Source organism: Zootoca vivipara, chromosome 17 (genome assembly GCF_963506605.1).
Source record: "Zootoca vivipara chromosome 17, rZooViv1.1, whole genome shotgun sequence".
Classification (NCBI taxonomy): domain Eukaryota; kingdom Metazoa; phylum Chordata; class Lepidosauria; order Squamata; family Lacertidae; genus Zootoca; species Zootoca vivipara.
Window position 1 is genome coordinate 25,860,840 of NC_083292.1, and position 19,998 is coordinate 25,880,837.

General features: G+C 47.2%; 1 protein-coding gene across 2 annotated transcripts; it reads left to right on the top strand.

The window, feature by feature from the left end:
• Positions 1-3,305: 3,305 nt before the first annotated feature.
• Positions 3,306-19,283, top strand: LOC118075888 (V-type proton ATPase catalytic subunit A). Of its 2 annotated transcripts, none has more exons than XM_060269401.1 (15): positions 3,306-3,442; positions 4,111-4,245; positions 5,080-5,208; positions 6,977-7,191; positions 8,271-8,408; positions 9,402-9,553; positions 9,772-9,934; positions 10,138-10,246; positions 10,903-11,025; positions 13,656-13,770; positions 14,706-14,769; positions 14,864-15,067; positions 15,834-15,928; positions 17,848-18,019; positions 19,091-19,283. In XM_060269401.1, exons 2-15 carry the CDS (start codon positions 4,164-4,166, stop codon positions 19,181-19,183), a joined length of 1,854 nt encoding a protein of 617 aa, XP_060125384.1. In that variant the 5' UTR covers positions 3,306-3,442; positions 4,111-4,163; the 3' UTR covers positions 19,184-19,283. The 2 variants fall into 2 exon arrangements, with proteins under 2 accessions (XP_060125384.1, XP_034954149.1); XM_035098258.2 differs by having other exon boundaries at positions 4,161-4,245.
• The last annotated feature ends 715 nt before the right edge of the window (positions 19,284-19,998 follow it).

The window sequence follows — 19,998 nt, forward strand, 5'->3', positions numbered from 1 at the left end:
CACTTTCCATTACTTTCAATGGGAAAGTTCGCTTCAGTTTATGAACAGACTTCCGGAAACAATTGTGTTCATAAACCGAGGTACCACTGTATCCAGATTTGCCTGGCCCCCTCCAGGTGGCAGGGGTAGGGCTTTAATCTCCAGGTGGGTGAGAGTGCCTTAAAAAAAAAACCCACAAAAGAAAAATTAAGAATACTGTATGTGCAGCTTGCAAGCTTCAGCCTGCAAATTATTGCATTGAGTCTTGGGGGTGGGGTCTGCCCTTCTCTGCACCATCTTCCCCTCTCCTAATTAACCTCCACCTCTGAAAATTATTGCATAAACTCTTGAGAGGATGAGGGTTTGCCGTTCTCTGCACCCACCGCCCCTCTTCCAATTCACCTCCATCTCCAGGGAGGTGGTAGGGAACACAGAAGAAGACTCACCAGGGGCCATCCCTAGATCTCAGGTTTGAGGCCTGAAAGCTCAGGATCTGGGATGCTCCTGACCTAGCAATCTTCATGTTTACATTCCTGTTTTCTGTACACATTCACTGCATTCCTAGTTACAGGTAGGTAGCCGTGTTGGTCTGCCACAGTCGAAACAAAATAAAAAAATTCCTTCCAGCAGCACCTTAGACTGAGACCAACTAAGTTTGTCATTGGTATGAGCTTTCGTGTGCATGCACACTTCTTCAGATACCGCATTCCTAGTGTGGGATTTTTAACCCATGTTCACACAAGCATGTGTCTAAAATGCACATGTATCCTGTACAGAGCTGGATTAAGCCCTTTAGAGGACCTAAACACTGAAAAGTTTATGGTCCCTCCCCCACCATATGTAATTCAAAATGAAAACGATACTAACCTGTAAAATAAAATTTTATTTTTCAAAATTTACATGTATGCTGAAATGTACATGCATTGGATCTGATTCCCTCGTATTATTTCGATCAACGTTAGTAGGATGGCCCTATGGTTTAGGTGGGGATAAATAATAAGAGAACAGAAAAATGGGGGAATAATGTGGGGTGGAGTGTAAGAAAAACTAAGAAAGCTGTGTAGATTCTCCCTGTAATGACTGTTTTGATGCTTTAAAAAAATCTGTCAAATTCTTAAAAAAATAATAATAATAATTTCTGTGTGCCCCTGATTTGCTGGTGCCCTAAATACATGCTTAGTCTGCCTATTGGATAATCCAGCACCAATCCTATAGTTTGTTACAAAATACTGCTGTTGGATCGGTTGTTTCTCAAACCAGCTTCACCCTTCTTGGACTGGAAAAACAACATCAATGCATTCTAAGGGGGTAATGTGAACACAGCTGAGTGTTTCTGAGCATGTGCAGCAGACAGCAGACTGAATGTAAGAAGGGGCAAAGAGAGAGAGAGAGAGAGAGAGAGAGAGAGAGAGAGAGAGCCTCTCCTGTGTCTGCCCTGACAAGCAGTGCTCTTCTAAGGTTTCTGCTAACCAAGAATCTTTTTTTAAAAAATAGAGATGCCAGGAATTGAATGTGGGATTTCAAATTTTAATTTAATTTTATCTGCATGTAAAAATGGTGCTTTATCACTGATTCATAGTAGAAATTGGAGTTCTTGGTAAAGTCCAGAAATAAACAGTAAATTGCAAGAACTCAGGCCAGAAGAAAAATGCCTTGATACATAGACTTGGTACACTCTGACCTGTGAATCTTTGCTGATGAAGAATTGTCGAAACAGGGCCTTGTCCTGATTTTTACTGGAATTTATATTTATTTGCCTTCAATGCTGGGATTGACTCCTATTTGAACTACTCATCACACAAATAAAACCTTGTGAACATTTATTTGAAATCCATTTTTCTTCTGGCCTGAGTTCTTGCAATTTACTGTTTATTTCTTATCGCCGATTCATGGCTCCTCCCAAGGAATTGGTTTTCCCATTGGGAAATAATTTATCTAAGGGCATTTATATGGTGGATGTTTGGTTCCTGAGCATCTGCACAGTGCCCTCCAAAGGCTTTCCTGGTTTGGGGGGCCCCTCCAGAATGTTTTGATGTTCGTAAATTCTAAACCATGTTCGTGCCTTGCTTTGTGCTGCTTTAGTTTGTTCTGTGATGTTTTCCCAATGCTAACACATTCCTGCTGTCTGGAGAGGCTACAGTGTCACAAAACTAGGACAAAAATAAACCAGAACATTTGTGGCATAGAAAGCTATGGGTTTTCAGCAATAAATTATGGGATGTGCATGGATTGGAAATGAAACAGTGTGACCACTCCAAATGTCTGCAGGTACTATATATGTATTTAAAGGGGAACACTGGTGAATGCTCTGATAGCATCATGAGCACATGAATGTCCATGTATGGAGGGGCCCTTTGTTGTGGTAAATGTCTTAAAAGGTAAAGGTAAAGGGACTCCTGACCATTAGGTCCAGTCGTGACCGACTCTGGGGTTGCGCACTCATCTCGCATTATTGGCCGAGGGAGCCGGCGTATAGCTTCCAGGTCATGTGGCCAGCATGACAAAGCCGCTTCTGGCAAACCAGAGCAGCACATGGAAACGCCGTTTACCTTCCCGCTGTAGCGGTTCCTATTTATCTACTTGAATTTTTGACGTGCTTTCGAACTGCTAGGTTGGCAGGAGCTGGGACCAAGCAACGGGAGCTCACCCCGTCACAGGGATTCGAACCGCTGACCTTCTGATCAGCAAGCCCTAGGCTCAGCGGTTTAACCCACAGAGCCACCTGGGTCCCTTATAGAAAACAAATACTTCATTATTATGTTTATATCTTATGCAGGGGTGCCTGGGGTCAGAATTGCCAACTCCCCCCTACCAGCCCAGAGGGAAATTTAAAGGCCCTGTGTTTTAAATGGCTCCTTGACAAAATTATCCCTGAATTTTTATTTTTATTTTGTTATCAAAGAGGGTTGCTATTCCCATGCAATCCAGAGCCACTCTTTTTCTTTGCCTTTAACAGATACAGTACATGGCAGGGAGAAATTCAACAGGTACATCTCCCCACCCCCACCCCACATGGAGATGTGGCTATATGGAGAAAACTGTTGCGTTTCTGTTTCCTATTGAAGGGGATCAGAACAGAGCAGCCCCCCGCCCTGATGCACCAGGAAGGAAAATCCAGCGGACTGTTGACAGTACACAGAATGACTGTTTGCAGTCGCTTCGTAAGGTTTTGCTCTGTTCCTCCTGTCCCAGTGACCTCCAGCCTCTCCCTAGTTCTCTGTGGCCAGCTCAGGTCAGAACTGGTTTCAGAGCAGAAAGCGGTCGTGCCGTACCTGTTTGCCTGACCACTTTCCCTGTATAATAACACCCCTCCCCCCCTCCCCAAAGTAGGAACACTGCCCCACCAAGCCTGAGTAAACCTTGAGAGCAGAAGGAGAGGTCAGGCTGATCTGAGCACCCACATGCAAGGAAGGACTTTTCTCACTCCTCGTCTCCAAATAGTTTGGCACTTCTCTTCCAAAAGGTAAGGCTTGTCCTTCAGGAATTCAGTGCGGGTGGGAATGGGTGCTGTTCACAGCTAGCTTTGGACCACAGTTGCCAATGGTGTGCTTTCAATGTGTTTCTGATGGGGCTCCTGTGCCATTAACGGGTGCATGACAGGCTGACGTTCAGCTGATGAATATTTTTTTCCAGCCGCTTTATCTCCACACAGGAACAGTTTCACCAGTGAGCATTCCGCCTGCCCTGAAGTGTTGTTGTTGTAAAGGCACAGAAGCTCCACTAGAAAAAAAAGAAAGAAAGTTGGCAACCATAGCAAAATGTACGCTCCAGCTTAGGCGAAGCTCTTCCCCAGCTGTGACCCACCATTTGAAGATGTGTGGGGACAGGGATGGGCTGCAGAGGGGTTGCTGGGTGCTGAAAGACTCAGGTGCAAGCCCATGGCACAACACCACACTTGCTAATTTTATATGTGCTTTCTGTCTGGGCAAATTAAGATGTTGGGCAGCTGTGGTCTTACCAGCATTGCGTTAAACTGCCCTGTGTGAGCATATTTTATATACACAAGTTTTTGAAAGAAGCAGGAAATCTGAAGCTTAGTGCAAAAGACCCAGAGCATGAGTCCTACACCCCCTAACAATGCCCCCCTCTTGCACTGCTTTGATTTATCCTCCCACCCCATTTCTGATGCAGGTATTGTTGCCGTTGAAAGTCTTACCCTGTGGCCTCATCTCACCTTCCAGATCATGGAGTTCTCCAAACTTCCAAAGATTGGGGATGCAGAGAAAGAGAGTGAGATGGGATTTGTGCATGGTGTCTCTGGACCAGGTAGGTTCTCTGGCACTTGGAGAAGCTTAATAATACCCTCCAACAACCAAAGAGGAAAATAGGAACAAATAAGTTTACTCTGCAAGGAATAACCCAATTTTGCCTTTGTGCAGCAAGGCATGTTAGTACAGTAAACCAAACTGAGCATAACACTTCCTTCTTCTTTTTAAAGTTTGAACAGTCTATTAATCAACATTTAAAATCTCTGGTTTGTTCTAACTACAAACAAGGATAGGGAAGATTTTTTTTATTGGACTACCAATCTCAGTATCCCTCTCTCTTGGCTTCTCGGAACGCTAACACTTTCTGCAACTTCTGTGGTTTAAATAACTGGTGGTTTTGAAAGAGGTGGGGCTTGTGTCTGCACTGCTTCAGTCAAGATGGCCTGCTGTGCCCAAGGTTGCTTTCCCCCTGGGAAAAGAGCAGGACCGTAGCTTTGCTGGGGGAAATGGGGTGCTCCTGGATCCAACATTGCCATTGGAGGCTCAGGTGACCTCAGTGGTTAGGAGTGCCTCTTTCCAGCTCCTTTTGGAGAATAATGACTTGGTCACTGTTCTCCACGCTCTGTTAGCTTCCAGACTGGTTTACTGCACAGGGCTTAGGTGGAAAACCGAAACGCTGAGATTTGTTTGCATCGTGATTTGCAAGCTCAAAGGGGATTCCCATGTTAATTAAACTTCAGCATTAATTTGACTGTGCCCCAGTTATCTGCACATGTGTAGCTGTGATTTAAATTAAGGCAGATACCGAGGGCCAGCATTAGCCGGAGAAGCAAGCAAGCAAGCTTGTGATTGAAGGTGGGGTGACTCTCTCTTTCCCTCTCCCCACTGCCAGTGGTGATTGCCTGCAAGATGGCTGGAGCTGCCATGTACGAGCTGGTGCGCGTCGGACACTTTGAGCTGGTGGGCGAAATAATCCGTCTGGAAGGTGATTTGGCTACCATCCAAGTCTATGAGGAGACCTGTATCTTTCTGGAAAGGGTGAAGATGATGCCTCCTCCAGCTTTTCAGGCTCTTTGTCTCCTTTGTCTCCCTTCCTCTGCCATGATTCTACCTGCTCCCTTTACCTCCCTCCCTCCCTCCCTCCACAGTCCCTTTCGAGACTTGTGTTTCCATCTCTCAACCACATTTGGGCCTCGCCTTCCTAAGACGCACCTCTCCTGTGTTCCTGGTTGCAAGGAACATCTCTGACCTTTTACTTCTACAAGGCTTTTACTTCAATGGATTTACAAATTTTGTCAGGGTTGTTGTCCATGCTGCCTTTTAAACTATGACTGGGCCCGTCCCTATGCTGTCCCACCTTTTCCTCCCTAAATCTGGAGGTTCTCTGTGCTTGGAAAATCCAAACAGGAGAGCTACTAGGGTTGCCAGACTCAATAGAGGACAGGACTTCTATGCCTTTAATTGCAGAAACCAGCAGACCCTTTGTTTAATTTCCAAGCAAAGGGTCTGCTGGTTTCTCTTTAAGGTTTCCAGACTCAAAAGAGAGCAGGGCAATTAAAGGCACAAAAGTCCTGTCCTCTATTGAGTCTGGCAACCCTAAGAGCTACATTGATTTAGGAGGAAGAAAATGTAGGCTAGCAGTAGCTGGAGGCTGAATGCCACATGGTCAAGAGGGAATCAAAGGAGGCACGTATGGTTCACAAACCACCTTCAGCCAAGGTACAGAAGGGCCCATTGCACCAATCATTGGACTCAGCTCAGGGCAGTCTCGAGCAGGTCGCGCGCCCTGGTGCTGAGGGGCGGAGATCGCTCTGGCGCCCCCGCCCTCGCAGGGTGCAGCATGGTTTCCGCGCGGTGCCCTGCCTACCAGCCCGGCGCCCTGGCGCACCGCGCCACCAGGCGTCTACCTAGAGCCAGCCCTGACTCAGCTACATTAGTAATAATAATAAAAAGCGTTTCAAATGCATTATAACACTGTGACACCAGATGGCGCTTTAGAGTCCAATCCTTCCCCAATGTGATTTCTCATTATGAGTTTTACACCATGTTTTCCTGAAACATTTTTTTTATGTGTCTGGATCCAGCCATTGTTTCTTCTTGTTGTTAATCCCCACCCCCTGACACATTCACACACATGTATTGAAATCACTATATATATATGAGGTATGAGAGGTATAGAAATTTGAAAGAGGAGATACCGTATAACCAAATAATGTTTAGCATACATAAACAGCCAGCCATTGCTCTAACGGTGTTGTGGGGACTCTGATTACATTTCCAAAAAGTAATGACTCCATTGTGGGGCGGTCACAAGGCACAAGTGAAGACAGCCTTTGGAAGTATTAAGAACATGAGAAAGGCCTGCTGGATCAGGCCAATGTATTTTAATCTTTGTTGGAAGCCGCCCAGAGTGGCTGGGGAAACCCAGCCGGATGGGCGGGGTACAAATAAGTCCAGCACCCTGCTCTCACAGTGGCCAACCAGAGGCCCCAATGGGAAACCAGCAAGCAGGACCGAAACACACAGGTTCTAGTATTATAAGAGAGGAAGAAATTTTATTCTCTGCCCGCTTTCTTCACGCCATTCAGAATTTTATAAATTCGCATCATGTCGCCTCTTACCGTTCCAAAAGGCATATAGTTCGAAACAGTACCTGTGCAAAGGTAGATGACAACATTGGAATATCTATTTCAGGTCAGCCTGGCTGGGAAGGAACCCCATTGCCCTTCCCCTTCTGCCCTTTCCTTGCTCTCTGTTATCAAACTCTTTTTCCTGAGTAACTGCTACAGCGGGTGTTTGCGTGGGGGATCCTGTGCTGAGGACTGGGAAGCCGCTCTCGGTGGAGCTTGGCCCAGGCATCATGGGGTCCATCTTTGACGGGATCCAGCGGCCCCTGAAAGACATCACAGAGCTCACCAAGAGCATCTACATCCCCCGAGGCATCAACATCTCGGCTTTGTCCAAGGACCTGAAATGGGAGTTCAGTCCCAGTCCAAACATCCGGGTAAGAGACACGCTATTGGTTTTGGGGCACAACAAGGCCCTGGGCCCTAGGGATGAGTTATGAAACCAAGGGGGCAGTGGCCCCCAAAAGTTTGGGGAACCACTGGGCTAAGGTGAGCTTCCTGGCTGAGTGAATATTGGAAGCTGGATCTCTTCTACCCTAATTCAACTTTCTGTCTACTCTAGCCTGCAGGCTTGCAATAGGAACATAGGAAGCTGTCTTAAATTGAATCGGGCCATTGGTCCATCTAGCTCAGTATGCATTTCCTGGCTCTCCAGGCTTTCAGACATGGGGGTGTGTGTGTCTCCCAGCCCTAACATGGAAATGCAGGGAACTGAAACCAGGTGCTATTGTAAATGGTTGATTTACAGGCTGATGGCCAGAAATTTAATAATGAAAATGTGCAAGGTGTGTATGTGTGTGTGTGTGAATCCAGATTTGCCGCAATCTTCGTAATAGTAGGCTAACATTTACTGCAGAATGATAGAACTGTAGAGTTGGAATGGACCCAAAGTGTCAACTAGTCCAGCCCCCGCAATACAGGAATCACGTTGTGATTGTATTGTGTTATATGTCCATACAATGGAACATAAATTTTATAACATATAAATCTTTTTGTAATGTTTTAAATGGGGGCATTGCATTCATTGGTCAGAATGGTGGAAAGTCCACTCCTTATGAAGGCTTTGGACAGCGCACACTGCCTGTGTGTTCTCCCTTATATCTTCTCAAATAAAAGGCTAGAAACTCACTTTAAAAAGAATAATAATAATCAGACATCCAGAAAAGTGGCTTCAAATCCTTAGTGGGACAGTTCCCCATAGGCATCTGATTTCAGCAGGAGTTTCTCACACGTTTTAAAGCCAGTTTTCACACTCATGAGGACTAGAAGATTGCTTTAAATACAAAGACAATCGGGAGCTAAGACTCTCAGGATGCCAATTCCCCCTTATGTGACTTCTCTGTGCTTGTGTGGACTCTCACAGAACACATCCAGCCCCTGTCTTGGGTCAGCTTTTATGTTGAGATCCTGTTGTGCTTCTTAACCATTTCTGCTGCTCTCCTTTCTACGTCTTTAGGTTGGGAGCCATGTAACTGGCGGCGATATTTACGGAACAGTGCGCGAAAACTCTCTCATCAAGCATATGATCATGGTGCCACCCCGGTGCCGGGGCACAGTCACCCACGTTGCCCCAGCTGGGCAGTATGATACTTCGGTAGGTAGTGTTGTATGTGTGCTTCTTCTATGCAGATTTATTCTACTAATTGGCTAAACCTTGTGCATTAAATTGACTGGGAGTTCTGTAAACAGCTTTCCGGGTCATGTGGCCAGCATGACTAAACCGCTTCCGGCGCAACGGAACACCGTGACGGAAACAGAGCACACGGAAATGCCATTTACCTTCCCGGCACAGTGGCACCTATTTATCTACTTGCACTGGTGTGCTTTCGAACAGCTAGGTTGGCAGGAGCTGGAACAGAGCAACGGGAGCTCACCCCGTCGCGGGGATTCGAACCGCCGACCTTCCAATTGGCAAGCCCAAGAGGCTCAGTGGTTTAGACCACTGCGCCACCTATGTCCCATAGTGATGATGATAATAACAGCACCAACAATATAATGCATTTATGTAGCCTTTTGGTGGACCCAGGTGGCGCTGTGGTTAAACCACTGAGCCTAGGGCTTGCTGATCAGAAGGTCGGCGGATCGAATCCCTGTGACGGGGTGAGCTCCCGTTGCTTGGTCCCAGCTCCTGCCAACCTAGCAGTTCGAAAGCACGTCAAAATGCAAGTAGATAAATAGGAACCACTACAGCGGGAAGGTAAACGGCGTTTCCATGTGCTGCTCTGGTTTGCCAGAAGCGGCTTTGTCATGCTGGCCACATGACCTGGAAGCTATACGCCGGCTCCCTCGGCCAATAATGCGAGATGAGCGCGCAACCCCAGAGTCGGTCACGACTGGACCTAATGGTCAGGGGTCCATTTACCTTTACCTTTATGTAGCCTTTTAGAGCATCCAATGGACTTCACATTAGCTCAGGAATCATTTGAACAGTTCTGTGAGGTGGTAGGCCGTTGTCATTCTTATTATTCCCACATTGTAGAATGGGAGGTGGAAATAGTGAATTTGGGCTGAAATGGGAGATTTTGAACAGCCAGCCTCTGGCAACTGCACCGTGGCCACTCTCACCCCTGTGCCTTTCTCCCTGAAGGATGTGGTGTTGGAACTCGACTTTGAGGGAGTGAAGGAGAAACTCACGATGGTGCAGGTGTGGCCCGTCCGGCAGATCCGTCCCGTGTCAGAGAAGCTCCCGGCCAATCATCCACTGCTGACTGGCCAGAGGGTCCTGGACGCCCTCTTCCCGTAAGCCAGGGGTGGAGAAAACCTGTTTTGGCCTGAGGGCCACATTCACATTCATCTTTCAGGGGCCACATGCCAGTAAAGGGCAGGGAAAGAGGATCCTGATTCTCACTGCAATTAGATCTTCCACCAGATGCCAAACCATTTTGGAGGCTGAGCGGGCTGGGCTGCAGAACCTTTCCCTTCCCCCCATTATCCTCTCCCCCCACTTCTTCCCACAGGTGTGTCCAAGGCGGGACCACAGCCATCCCAGGCGCCTTCGGCTGTGGCAAGACAGTCATCTCCCAGTCGCTGTCCAAGTATTCCAACAGCGATGTCATCATTTACGTGGGCTGCGGCGAGCGGGGCAACGAGATGTCTGAAGTGCTGAGGGACTTCCCCGAGGTGAGATCAGTGGAGTGGGCGGGGCTTTGTGCTGTGGGCGGAGCCATCCCGGTCCTTTGCTCCCAATTCCTTATTCCTTAAGGCAAACATAGCATTATTGTGCACTGCCCCAATCTCTAGCTCTACCCACCCCACCCCACCAACTCTTCCCTAAACCTCCCCACCCTTCCTCTGCCCTGTAATCACTTTGCTTCCTCTCTCAGCTGACGATGGAAGTGGACGGCAAGACGGAGACCATCATGAAGCGCACCTCGCTCGTCGCCAACACGTCCAACATGCCTGTGGCCGCACGAGAGGCCTCCATTTACACAGGTGAGGCTGCCCTTCTCTCGCCCTGTTTCCGGCAAATGTATCAAAATGGCTCCCTGGCATCCCAATAATCTCACTGTTAGTTCCATATGACGACGGCAGCCTTCTCCATGAATGCTCCCCAGATGCAAGGAGTGGCATCAGCCCAGCCACTCTCTGTTGGAGACAGGGTGCTGGGCTGGGTGAATCTTTGGTACCCTACAACAGGGGATGTTTTGCCACTTTAGGCAAAACTGAAAATGCCGTCCCCACCTCCTCCTCCTTCTCCACAGCAGCAAGTTCCACACTCCAAGGAATGGGATGCATGCCACTGCCTCCCACCTTCCCACTGCTGTCATGTGGTGGGCAGGCAGCACAGAGAGGCAGGTGTGTGGCCCACTCCTCAGAACCCGGATCTGCCATTGCGGACGGGGCCTACCCCCTGTGGCATCTTCCTCACCTCACCTCACAGGCAAGCAGGCCCTGAGCCGAGATCATCTTGTGATCTCAACCTCTTCCCTGCATTTGGGGGTAGGGAAGAGATGTCCTCCCACACTTTATTTTTGGAAGATCTCTTGTCTTCCTGGCTCTTCTGCTTGAGGCTCTTGCTCCTCAGAGGGATCTCCTCCCACTCACAAGGCCTCTCTCTCTCTCGCTTTCTCTTTCCCCACCCCATCCAGGGATCACACTCTCAGAGTACTTCCGTGACATGGGCTACCACGTCAGCATGATGGCCGACTCCACTTCCCGCTGGGCGGAGGCGCTCCGTGAGATCTCTGGGCGTTTGGCCGAAATGCCTGCAGGTAACCCTCTTTTTGTTTTTTGAGACTTCCTTCACTTCCCATGTCTAGGCGATTTATATAGAGTGAGCATGGGACAAGCGATCCTGCCCCACTGACTCTTGTTGATTTACTTGTATTTATGTGGAGCCTTTGTACCCCGCTGTTCAGCCAAAAAGTCTCCCAGAGCAGCTTACAGACAGTCTAAAGACTGTCTAAAAGACTGTCCCTGCCCACAGGCTTGCAATCTTAATAAAAACATGACAAACAAGACCTGGAGACACCAAAAACATTACAATGGAAGGGTGCCTTCCTGCCTGATGTCAGTGGGCAGGGAGTTCCAAAGTGTGTGGGTGCTTCCACATTATTATTATTATTATTATTATTATTATTATTATTATAATAAATGCAGAATAAGTATTAAGTGGTACTGAACAGTGCCAGTTCAGTATAGAATTCTGGAGTTGGAAGGGACTCCAAGGGCCATCTAGTCCAACCCCCTGCAATGCAGGAATCACAACCGCATTATACGTCTTTAGTCACCAGGTGAAAATGTTCCTCTCCAACCAGGCCTTTGGCTGATTAATATTCTACGGCATTCTTAAAAGTGTTTGTGGTTGCGGGGGTTATTGTTTTGTTTTAGCTATTTATTTTGTGCTTTTATCCAGTGTTTTTATCTTGTGAACTGTCCTGAGATCTTCGGATGAAGGGTGGTATATAAATTAACTACTACTACTACAGAATTCCTAAAAGCCATCTAGCCTCTGTTTAAAAACATCCAATGAAGGAGAGCATCACTTTCTGAGGGAGTCCATTCCACTGCCCAACAGCTCTTGCTGTCAGAAAGTTCTTCCTAATGTTTAGTTGGAATCTCCTTTATTGTAAATTGATTCCACTGATTTGGGTCCTACCCTCTAGAGCAGCCAGTGGCGGAGAGCTTCATGCTCCGACACCGGGGGCAGGGACGGGGCTGGCGCCCGTTCTTGGGGCGGGGCGCCCGTTCCAGGGCCATGGTGCGCCTCCCGGAGGGCCATGGCACACGTTCCGGGGGCACAGTGCACTTCCTGGAGGGGTGTGACATGCGTTCCGGGGATGGGGGGTGCGTTTTGGGGGCAGGGTGGGCACCCGCGATGGCGCCCCTTGGAGCCTGCCGCTCGGGGCGGCCTGCCCCCACCGCCCCTATCTTCCTACGCCCCTGGGAGCAGCAGAAAAAAAGCTTGATCCGTCTTTTGTGAGAAAGCCCTACAGGTATTTGAAGATGGCTAGCCTACCACCTGAAAGGGACGCAGGTGGTGCTCTGGTCTAAACCACAGAGCCTAGGGCTTGCTGTGGTGAGAGAGAGCCAGTGTTGTGTAGTGGTTAAGAGTGGTAGACTCATAATCTGGGGAACCGGGTTCGTGTCTCTGCTCCTCCACATGCAGCTGCTGGGTGACCTTGGGCTAGTCATACTTCTCTGAAGTCTCTCAGCCCCACTCACCTCACAGAGTGTTTGTTGTGGGGGAAGGAAGGGAAAGGAGAATGTTAGCTGCTTTGAGACTCATTTGGGTAGTGATAAAGCGGGATATAAAAACCAAACTCTTCTTCTTCTTGCTGATCAGAAGGTCGGCGTTTCAAATCCTTGTGACGGGGTGAGCTCCCGTTTCTCGGTCCCAGCTCCAGCAGTTCGAAAGCACGTCAAAGTGCAAGTAGATAAATAGGTAACACTCCGGCGGGGAAGGTCAACAGCATTTCCGTGTGCTGCTCTGGTTCACCAGAAGTGGCTTAGTCATGCTGGCCACATGACCTGGAAGCTGTCTGTGGACAAACGCTGGCTCCCTCGGCTTATAGAGCGAGATGAGCGCCCCAAAGACGTTCGCGACTGGACCTAACGGTCAGGGGTACCTTTACCTTTACTTTTTAGCCTATCACCTCCCAGACTAAACACCCCAACTCCCTCAACCATTGCCCATAAGGCTTGGTTTCCAGGCCCTTGATCATCTTGATCCTTTGCACCCTGACATCAGGCAGGCACCTTCAATGTCATCCTTTCAGCGCCTCCCTGTCCCTTATCCTTTGTGTGTCATTTTCCCCCTTAGATTGTAAACTTGCATGCCATTATTATTATTAGTAGTAGTAGTAGTAGTAGAAGTATACAGTGGTACTTCTGTTTAAGAACTTAATTCGTTCCAGAGGTCCGTTCTTAACCTGAAACTCTTCTTAACCTGAGGTACCACTTTAGCTAATGGGGCCTCCAGCTACTGCCAAGCCTCCGGAGCACGATTTCTGTTCTCATCCTGAAGCAGAGTTCTTAACCCGAGGTACTATTTCTGGGTTAGCGGAGTCTGTAACCTGAAGCGTCTGTAACCCGAGGTACCACTGTACTGTCTGTCATCTGGAGATCACAGGGTGGTTCACAACATAAAAATATAAAATGAGATGGCCACCATTTTAGACAGCTTTGAAAGCGAATTAGGCAAAATCCACGGAGGATAACCATGGTTCCTGGCGATCCTGGCTCTTTGCTACCTGAATCCAGGCTGCTGTGCAACAAGAGCAGAAGAGTGCTGTTGTGCTCATTCCCTGCTCATAGGCATCCCATGGGAGGCACTGCGAGAACTCATGATGGGCTGCTGACCCTGCAGGGGTCTTCTTACATTTACATTCTTAAATTCCAGACAGCGGGTACCCGGCCTACTTGGGTGCCCGCCTGGCTTCCTTCTATGAACGGGCTGGGCGTGTGAAGTGCTTGGGGAGTCCAGAGCGGGAAGGGAGCGTCAGCATCGTCGGAGCGTAAGTTTCACCACCTTGGTGGCTTACCGAGGGTGTGGTTGGAGAGAAGTGAAGCAGGGGACTCCTAAACCCGGTTAAAGATCTCTGAGCGGATAAACCGACTGCCTTTCAAGCAATTCATTGATATCATTTACTTATTTCAACACGTCTCTAAAGGTGCTTAACGTTGGTGACAGACAAGTTTCTATTGAGTAAGAGAACTCTGGGTGGTTGTTTTTTAAAGATAGCACCCATTATCTAAAATCCAAAACAAGGAAAGGAGATAAGCCATCTTCCTTCCTTGCGTTGAATTTTGTGTCACGTAATTTCTGGTCTCTGTAAAGTTCCAGGCGTGTGGATGGTGGTATATTAAAAATAATATCAACGTTCTTCAGTGTTTGCAGTAAATTTTATTTTGTGAGTTTAGCACAGCCCCATGTCAGCCTGGTGGCCTCTGATATTTTGGGCTAAAGTGTCCATCAGCCCCTATAGTCAAATCCATTCATTCTGCTGGCTTTCTCCACCCTAGTGCCCTTCAGAAGTTTGGGACTACATCTCCCACTAGCCCTCAGCCAACATGACCCTTTTGGACTCCAACACCCATCAGCCCCAGCCAACACAGCCATTTTGCACTCTACCTCCCATCAGCTCTCAGCTAGCATGGCCATATTGGACCACAACTCCCATCAGCCCCAGGGTCAGTATTAGAGCAGGAGCTCGGTGTTCCTAAGGGCCCAGGTTCAGTGTCCAGTTCTGCTTTCTTGTTTTAAAAAGACCTCTCTATGGACTTGGGCAGAATTTTACACACGTCTCCTTTTTCAGACTTGCAAGGGCCTGCATTTTTAGGTATATGTTGGTTTCAGACCTTGGCCACAGCTTGCCAGCTTCCAGTAGGATCAGATCCTCAACTGAGCTCTTGCTGGGAGTTTCACCTCACCTTTCCCATTGACTCCTAGGGTCTCCCCTCCTGGCGGTGACTTCTCTGACCCAGTCACCTCAGCAACGCTGGGGATCGTCCAGGTGAGTCTCTCTCCTAGAGTGTTGCCAGCTCTTTGACGCTACCTGGCATGGTCCTGCTAACTCCTCACCTCCCTTCTGGTCCTAATAATTCCAGGTCTTCTGGGGGCTGGACAAGAAACTAGCTCAGCGAAAGCACTTCCCATCAGTGAACTGGCTGATCAGTTACAGCAAATACATGCGGGCGTTAGATGAACACTATGAGAGGCACTACCCGGAGTTCGTCTCCCTGCGCACTAAGGCCAAGGAGATCCTGCAAGAGGAGGAAGATCTGGCAGAGATTGTCCAGCTGGTTGGAAAGGTGAGGAGAACAGAAGGCTGTCTGCAGAGGGAGGAGAGAAAAATCATTACTCATCAATTCGTTTCTGTCCCTTTAAAAATCTTCATTTGCCTCATTATCACGTCAGTGGAATGGTATTTGTGCCATCACAAATTTATCACCATTCCAGGTTTGTTGAGACCAGGGGCCTTGCATTGCCTGTAACTCTGGCACTGTAGCTCTGTGCCTTGAAAGGATGAGAGGAACCTGATTTTGCAGTTCATTTTGAAAAGTCACAGTGACGTGAGTGCAAGCGGTATTTCAAAATCTATTGTTAGCTCAAATCCTGGGGCATTGGAACTCTGCAATTGGCTATTACTCAAGTAACTCAGACTGCTAAGATAGACATCTTGCAGGGTTGTTGTAAGAATTCCTGATATAAAATGTGTGAAGTGATCAAAACACCCAAAAATTGCTACAAAGCCCTGGAATCTGTTTCCAATCACAGTAGGGCTTAAGCTTAGATCACTGACAGTGCACAGTGTGCCTTGCATTGCCGCACTTCCCTGTTGGGGAGAAATGAAGCTGGCTGGGGAATCTGGGATTATGCAAATAATGCCTGGAATAAAAGGTGTAATTTCCAGGCAGGTTTGAACCTCCGCGCCTCTTCTTTTAAGCACCGAGTGTTCTGTTTGAGAGAGACGGCAGGCAGAGCTATTGAAGGTGCCAATATCCCCATTCTTCTCTTTCCCCAACCTCGCTCTTTTCCTGCTGCTGCTCCCCAGTTATAACTATTTCTTTTGTCCAGGCGTCCCTTGCTGAAACGGACAAGATCACCCTGGAGGTGGCCAAACTGATCAAGGATGACTTCCTGCAGCAAAACGGCTACTCTTCCTATGACAGGTAACCCCACACCAGTCGGCACCTCTCTTTCACACAGCACTTTTGCCCAAATTCTACTCTCCTCATTTAGCTCTGCCAAGGTGTTGCTTTTCCGTAATTAGCTGAAAACAGAATTAAAGTGGAGTTCCCAACACAACACTTCAATGCTCTACTGTTTAGGGAAGTTTTTAATGTTTGATGCTGTACTGTTTTTAATATTCGGTTGGAAGCCACCCAGAGTGGCTGGGGAAACCCAGCCAGATGGGCGGGGTATAAGATGGGCGGGGTATAAATAAATTATTATTATTATTATTATTATTATTATTATTATTATTATTATTATATTGTTCAGCAGGGATGAGGAGCCTGTGGCCCTCCAGATCATAGAACTGTAGAGCTGGAAGGGATTCACAAGGGTCATCTAGTCCAACCACAGCTAAAGAATCCCTGACAGATGGCTGTTCAACCTCCATTTGAAAACCTCCAGGGAAGGAGAGCATCACTTTCCAAGGGAGTCCGTTCCACTGTCAAACAGCTCTCACCATCAGGAAGTTCTTCCTAATGTTTAGTCATAATTTCCTTTCTCATCATTTGAATCCATTGTTTTGGGTCTCCAGAGCAGGAGAAAACAAGCTTGCTTCATCTTCCATGTGACAGCCCTTCAGATATTTGAAGATGGCTATCATATTGCCTCTCAATCTTATCTTATCTTATCTTATCGTATCTATCTTATCTTACCATCTTATCTTATCTTACTATCTTATCTTATCTTACCATATCATCTTATCTTATCATCTTATCTTATCTCTATTTTTTATTTTATATACCGCCCTATACCCGGAGGTCTCAGGGCGATTCACAGAAAAGATCAGAATATATAAAATCAAAATAACAACAATAATCCAACAACACCCCTCCAAAAAGAGCCACATTTTAAAAGGGCATAGGATGTCAATCAGATCAACCAAAGGCCTGGTTTTAAAAGAAACATATTTGCCTGGTGCCTAGAGGTGTATAATGAAGGTGCCAGGCAAACTTCCCTGGGGAGAGCATTCCACAGATGGGGAGCCACTGCAGAGAAGGCCCGTTCTCATGTTGCCACCCTCCGGACCTTTCAAGGAGGAAGCACACAAAGGAGGGACTCAGAAGATGATCTCAGAGTCCGGGTAGGTTCATATGGAAAGAGGCGGTCATTGAGGTGTTCTCCACACTAAGATGTTGTTGGACTCCCATCAGCCACAGCCATCATGGCCAAAGGTCAGGGGTGATCGGAGTTGCTACCCAACAACACCCAAAGGGCCAAAGGTTCCCTAGCCCTGTTGCACAGCATCTCCTTTCCCCCTGACCAAGATTCTTCAGTGATGTATCAACATAGGAGTGAGTCTGATCAGCACAAAGCCTTTCCAATGTTAATTACAAGCTTCCTGTCTGTGGGTCCTACCCATACTATTTCCTTGATTGTTCATCCTTTCCACTTTTCTGTAGCAAAAGAAATGCACCTTTTCTTATTTGACAGACATAATGGTATGCAGGTGATAGGTTTGGGGAGGAACTCCCTACCTATTGACATCAGGCAGGTGCGTTTTGACATCTGCTAAAACATTTTTGTTTAGACAAGCCTCCCAGAAAGTTGAAGCTGATGTGAGTTTTAGTCTATTATTTTAATTTTTCAAAAGTCTTAAATTATTACCAATTTTCCATATTGATAACTTTGTTCTTCTATCTTTATCGCAAACCACTTTGAGAGTTGTTGTTGTTGTTGTTGTTTACAGTCAAGCAATGTACAAATTTTATGAAACAAATAACTAAGGAGGGTGCCTCCCACAAACAGCACCCCAGTAAAAAAAAAAAATCAAGACGTTCCACAGCACTTGCACTCAGATTTATTCGCTCACCACTGAGCATGCATTAAAGTACTTCAATGTGCCTCTCGATTCCAGGTTCTGCCCTTTCTACAAGACAGTAGGAATGCTCCAGAACATGATTGGCTTCTATGAGTTGGCCCGCCATGCAGTAGAGTCCACTGCTCAGTCCGAGCACAAAATCACCTGGGCTGTCATCCGCGAGAACCTTGGGGAGATCATGTACAAGCTGAGCTCCATGAAGTTTAAGGTGAGGCTGGGCCGTCTGCCTTCAGTTTTACTAGCTGATTGCAGCCTCCCTTTTATTTCTACCTGCCTCCATCCTAGCAGAAGCGGTATTAGGATGGTGCAACCTGTGCGGACCCAGGTGGCGCTGTGGTTAAACCACTGAGCCTAGGGCTTGCTGATCAGAAGGTCGGTGGTTCGAATCCCTGTGATGGGGTGAGCTCCTGTTGCTTGGTCCCAGCTCCTGCCAACCTAGCAGTTCGAAAGCAGCGGGAAGGTAAACGGCGTTTCCATGTGCTGCTCTGGTTTGCCAGAAGCGGCTTTGTCATGTTCGCCACATGACCTGGAAGCTGTACGCCGGCTCCCTCGGCCAATAATGCGAGATGAGCGCGCAACCCCAGAGTCGGTCACGACTGGACCTAATGGTCAGGGGTCCCTTTACCTTTACCTAACCTGTGCGGTCATACTGGGTGCTGTGCTGCAGGGGGCGCCAAAACAGTGATGTAGAAAAGGGTGTGAGAGGGGGAGATTTCAGTGTCACACAGGACACTGTTGAAATTTGAGAGCCCACCCAGAGATGGAAAGAAGAAAAAGTCCTGACCAGAGAGGAATGGCAAACCAAGCTGTTGGACTATGCCGAAATGGCAGAGCTGACTGGAAAACTCAGGAACCGAGAGCACAGAAACTTTATAAAAAGAACTTTATAAGTTATTTAGGGGACCACTGTAAGCAGATGGAAACTTTGACAGGATTTTGATTCCATTTGTACCATGGACAATATGGATTTATATAATATTTAGAGTATGGAAGAATATGCAGTGTAAATGTTTAAAACGGGAGCCCATTGAGTAGGTGGGGAGAAGTCATGAGAGTCTCTGTATATGGATATATATATATGGATCTTTACAACCTTGTATTTGTAGAATCAAATAAAAATAATTTCTTTTAAAAAGGAAAAAGAAATGTGAGAGTCCAAAATCTGCTGCTGGTCCTAGAAACTCTTTTCTTTTCTTTTCTTTTCTTTTCTTTTCTTTTCTTTTCTTGCAATGTGTCTTCAGCCTGCCATTCATAAATCATGGTTTGTCTCTTTATCCAGGATCCAGGGAAGGACGGAGAGGCAAATATAAAAGCTTACTACGCCCAGCTTAGCGAGGAAATGCAGAATGCGTTCCGCAACTTGGAAGACTAAAAAGGAGGACTTGGAGGACTCAAAACTTTGAGTGATTTGCAGCAAGACTTTTCACATTTCAGGGTGGCGGCGATGTAACAGCTCCAATCAGGAACTCATTGCTCATTTTTTCATGTCAAATAGGGGGCTGGGGGCTGACACCATCACAGTTTGTAACCAGCCACGTGTGGCTGTAGCAGTTGTAATATTGGAAACAAAGGAGCCAGGTGAAAACCTTTGGATTTGTTTGTAAGTTTTTAATTTGGATAGCTTGAATAAATTTGAGTACGTGGTTTAACCATCTATACTTTTGCATAGCTCATTATATGAAAACGTTAACCAAAAATCCTTCTCAATGGCGTGGTCAGATGAGGTGGGAAATAATAATAATAATAATAATAATAATAATAATAATAATAATAATAATAATAAATTTATACCCTGCACATCTGGCTGGGTTTCCCCAGCCACTCTGAACAGCTTCCAATAGAATAATAGAATAAGATAATTGATTAAACATTAAAAGCCTCCCTAAACAGGGCTTCTAAAAATCTGGTAGCTGTTTTTCTCTTTGTCATCTGATGGGAGGGTGTTCCACAGGGCAGGCGCCACCACCGAGAAGGCCCTCTGCCTGGTTCCCTGCAACTTGGCTTCTCGCAATGAGGGAACCGCCAGAGGGCCTTGGTACTGGACCTCAGTGTCCGGGCAGAACGATGGGGGTGGAGACGCTCCTTCAGGTATACTGGACCGAGGACATTTAGGGCTGGCTAAACTGTGTGCTCTGCTCAATTCCTAAATCAACCCTACTGTCGGAGCTTTGCAGACCCCGAATCCTA